The following is a 4,494-nucleotide window of genomic DNA, read 5'->3' on the forward strand; positions in this document are numbered from 1 at the left end:
ATATGTATATATATATCATTATAAAGTCTATGTAAATGAATATTCAGAGCAACATTATTTATAGTAGCAAAAGAGGAACAATCCAAATGTTAGCCACCTGATGAAAGGAAAAATAAAATTATAGTATATAGAGAAAATTTACCTGTATAGTAAAATATTCAACCAAAAGGAATGAAATATTGATGTGTGCTGCAGCATGGGCAAACATTAATGACATTGAACTAAATAAGTGAAACCAGGTAGAAAAGATTGTATATGTATGATTCCATTTATATGAAATATCCAAAATAGACAAATTTGCGAAAAAAGAGCATAGGCAAGCAGCTTCCATAGGCTGAGGTAAAATGAAGAATGATTGCTAACAGGTATGTATTTTCTTCATGAGTTGATGGAAGTATTCTAAAATTTTGAGTTATATCTTGGCATATACTGAAAACCACTAAATTGTACACTTCACGTGGGTTGATTTTCTGGTATATGTATTATATCTCAGTAAACTTTAAAAAAGATCAACCAAACAGTCTCAGAAAGGTTTGTAAAATAGTCTAAAAGTATAATTTTGTAGCCTTAGACAAATCTTGGATTTAAAAAAGACATTGGCTGACATCATTTTTCTTTTCATAAATTTCCAAATGCTGTAGCATTTCCATCAGAACAAAAATCAAAGAATGAATGAACATAATTCATTTCGGAACACTTAGCTGCCTAGCAGACAGCTACCCTAAAATTTTTGAGTGTTTGAGTTGAGAAGGGTATTTTTGCTAAAAAGAAGCTTGTCGATTTTGATAGTCCTTTATTAACATTTGATATTCCTTAATTATATCCCTTAATTAAACTTAGTTAGCATTTAGTTTATATTTGCTTATAGCATTTTCATCTCACCAAGTACTCTGTGGGTATTGAGTGTAGTTTTCCTCAAATGAATTATGATATATTTAAAGATAAGTAATTTCATTCCTCTCAAGAATGTATCTTAAAAAATATAAAGTTAATGTTAAATTAAGTCAGATTAAAATATATGTTGGGAAGTTTTAGAAATTTGTTTAGTTTGCTGAGTACTGAAACAATGCTATTGTGAAACTTAAAAGTGAAACAGAAAACTTGCAGTCTGCTGTGTAGGAGTTTACAGTTATGTGGATTGGTGTCAAATTAATCATTTTTAATTTCTTTTTTTATTAGGTCACCACTGTTTTTAATGAAGCCACATCAACTTTCGATTTAAATCCTCAAGTGTTACAGCAATTAGATGGTAAACGACAGCAGGTCCAAATGACAGTTACAGAGACAAACCAAGAGTGGCAAGTGTTGCAGTTGAGAGTGCATACTTTTGCTGCATGTGCAGTTGTGAGCTTGCAGCAGCTTCCAGAGAAATTAAATCCTATCATAAAACCACTAATGGAGACAATTAAAAAAGAAGAGAATACTCTAGTGCAAAACTATGCAGCTCAGTGCATAGCTAAACTTCTTCAGCAGTGCACAACAAGGACACCCTCTCCTAATTCAAAAATTGTTAAAAACCTCTGCAGCTCACTTTGTGTGGATCCATATCTGACTCCTTGTGTAACATGTCCAGTACCAACACAGAGTGGCCAGGAAAATTTGAAAGGTATAACTCTAAACCTTTATCTAAGGTAGAGAAGGAATTAACTATTTAAATTTTTCATTTTCTTATGGATACAATGCACAAATCTAATTCATGACAGAGCTGTTTCCCACTTTCAGAGAAAAAAAGATTGGTTATGACAAAATTCCTTGTTACATTAATGTACACAAATTGCTAATCAGTCACAACTCTAAATGCCAATATATCATTCATAGGAGACCTGGTATCTGAAATAAGATGCTGAAATCTGTGGGACTAGTATTCACCTTTCCTTCTTTTTTCCCATAATAGTTGGTTTTCCTTAGTGCTTGTTTTATGAAATGAGTGACATCTATTTAGTAAATAATACTTAACCCATTTTTCTGTTTTCATTTGGAGAATTTATGTGCACAACATCTGCTTTTAGTATGTTGGTCTCAAAGACAAGTTTTTTTTCACAGTAGTCCTATTTATATTTTTGTTAAGATTTTTGAAAAACACACTCAGAGGAACAGATTTTTAACTAAGGTACAATACAGATCTTGGGAAAAATGTGAATGAATTGGAAGAAAGTGGGCATTTTGAGAATTAACCTAAAAACATTAGACTCACGTCTCAGCTCCCCCTTTATTGAATGTGAGGCAGCTGTATGTTGTGGTCAATGTTTTTCTGAATTCATTGTGACTATGGGTTTTATTGTGTGAATATGACACCAGAATTTGAACCCAGGTATGCTTTAATCACTGAATTATATCCCCAGCTGTTCTTATTTTTTATTTTTTTGGCACTGGGGATTGAACTCGAGTCCTTGCGCTTTCAAGGCAGGCCACTGAACCACTGAGCTAAATCCCCGGCCCTCTTATTTTTTCTTTTGAGACAAGGATTTGTACAGTTACCCAGGCAGAACCCAGATTTATACTCCTAGATCAGCCTCTCTTAGAACTGTGATTACATTTGTGTGCTGCTGTAATCAGCTCTGTGGGCTCCTTCAAAGAGAAAACTTACTTGAAGTATTTTAGTGTTTCCTGTGCTTAGGCCAAGGATTCCTGTCATATTTCTTACTGCACATGTGATATTACATCTTTGAGTGCATTAAGTAAAAAACATACAAATAGACGTGTCATTTCATTGTCTAAAGTAAATGTCATCAGTCTTTAAAAACTGAGAACCTGTGGGATGTAGTGGTACGTACCTATAATCACAACACTTTGGAAGCTGAAGCAGGAGGATAACTGAGAGTCTCAAGCCAGTCTGAGATACATAGTAAGTTCCAGACCAGCCTAAACTACATGGCCAAACAGACCCTATGTCAAAAACTAAAAAACAAAAAAAATCCTTAATAATAGTCTAAATATTTGTTGTGTTTCTTTGGGAGCAGGAAACATTAGTCACCTATGTTATGATTAAAAGGTTAACTTTTTTCTTACTAGGATCCAACTCAGAAAAAGATGGAATGCACCATACTGTCACCAAGCACAGAGGTATAATTACACTCTATAGGCATCAGAAAGCTGCATTTGCTATTACAAGTAGGCGAGGCCCTACTCCCAAAGCAGTAAAAGCTCAAATAGCAGATCTTCCTGCAGGAAGTAGTGGGAATATCCTTGTTGAACTGGATGAGGTAAATGGTTTCCTCTTTAAATGCTTTAACTTTGCTTGGTACCAGAAAGTAAACTCAGGGCCTTGTGCTTGCTAGGCAGGCACTGCATTGCTAAGCTACATCCCCAGCCCCTAAATGCTTTGAATTTTACATGAATATCTAGTCTATGGATTGAAAAACAACTTGTCATGTGTGCTTCCAGAACTGTATTTTTGTGTTTAAAAGGGAAAGGACAGTTATGAATAGCCTTTTGGAGTACTCTAACAAAATGACCCAGAAAAATAGTAAACTTCTTTAAGTTTCGTGTATGTTCTGTAATTTTTACCAGCTTAACTTTGTCTTCCTAGACAGGAAACCTTCTTTATGGTGAGCATATAAACTATTTGTAAATATAAACTAATTCACTCCCTTAGCATTGACCATATAGAAGATACTAAACTACCATGAAAACTAACTTTTCTTAATCTTACCAGTCAAGAATTCCCATTGATATTCAGAGAGTAATTTAACGAGTATCAAATTACTGCTACTTATCTTTACGCAGTCTAGAGTTTATTACATGTTTGGTATGAAATAGGGATCTAAACTTACTTTTCCATATGCATAGCCAATTATTCCTTTCTTCCTCAATTTATAATGATAACACTTTTGTTAAAAATAGAAAAAAATTTAGGTTTTTTTAACTGCAAGGCAGGAATTTATCTGTGTTCATTATTAAAATATCAGTGCTAAGGGCTGGGCATTTAGCTCAGTGGCACTGTGCCCGCCTTTCTACCCGGTACTCCCCCCAAAAAAAATCAGTTCTGAAGACATTTTTCTGTAAAATGGAGGCCTATTAAATTTTAAAAATTGTTTTAGGTTATTAATCTATATTTCTTACAAAACTTTATTTATGTACTTATTTTTTGATACAATGTCTCGCTAGGTAGTTTAGGCTGGCCTTGAATTCACTATGTAGCCCAGACTAGCCTTGAATTCATGGCAGTCCTGCTTCAGTCTCTGTGCTGGGACTACAGAAGTGCACCACCATGCCCAGCCTAAAACATTCTTTTGGACTCTGGCTTTTTTCACTTAACATGACCTCCAGTTCTATCCATTTTCTTGCAAATGATATATGAGTGTATAATACTGCATTGTGTATATATACCATTTTTTTTTTATTCATCTACTGATAGGTACCTACACTAGTTCCATATTTAGCTATTATGACTTGTACTCCAATAAATTTGGGTTCACAGATACCCTATAGTGTGCTGACTTTTAATTCCTTTAGGTATATACCAAGAAGTGGTAATACCTAAATTCATAGAGA

At 34.1% G+C, this 4,494-nt stretch overlaps 1 protein-coding gene across 1 annotated transcript in view; it reads left to right on the forward strand.

Annotated features, from left to right (window-relative positions):
* Btaf1 (B-TFIID TATA-box binding protein associated factor 1) overlaps positions 1–4,494 on the forward strand; it is a 100,951-nt gene that overhangs the window by 67,681 nt on the left and 28,776 nt on the right. Inside the window, exons 20-21 of the mRNA XM_010632100.1 lie at positions 1,180–1,606; positions 3,013–3,203. Coding sequence (XP_010630402.1) covers positions 1,180–1,606; positions 3,013–3,203 — 618 coding nt within the window. The remainder of the gene's footprint in view (positions 1–1,179; positions 1,607–3,012; positions 3,204–4,494) is intronic.

This window comes from Fukomys damarensis, unplaced genomic scaffold, assembly GCF_012274545.1.
Source record: "Fukomys damarensis isolate Sample0158 unplaced genomic scaffold, DMR_v1.0_HiC HiC_scaffold_20, whole genome shotgun sequence".
Classification (NCBI taxonomy): Eukaryota; Metazoa; Chordata; class Mammalia; order Rodentia; family Bathyergidae; genus Fukomys; species Fukomys damarensis.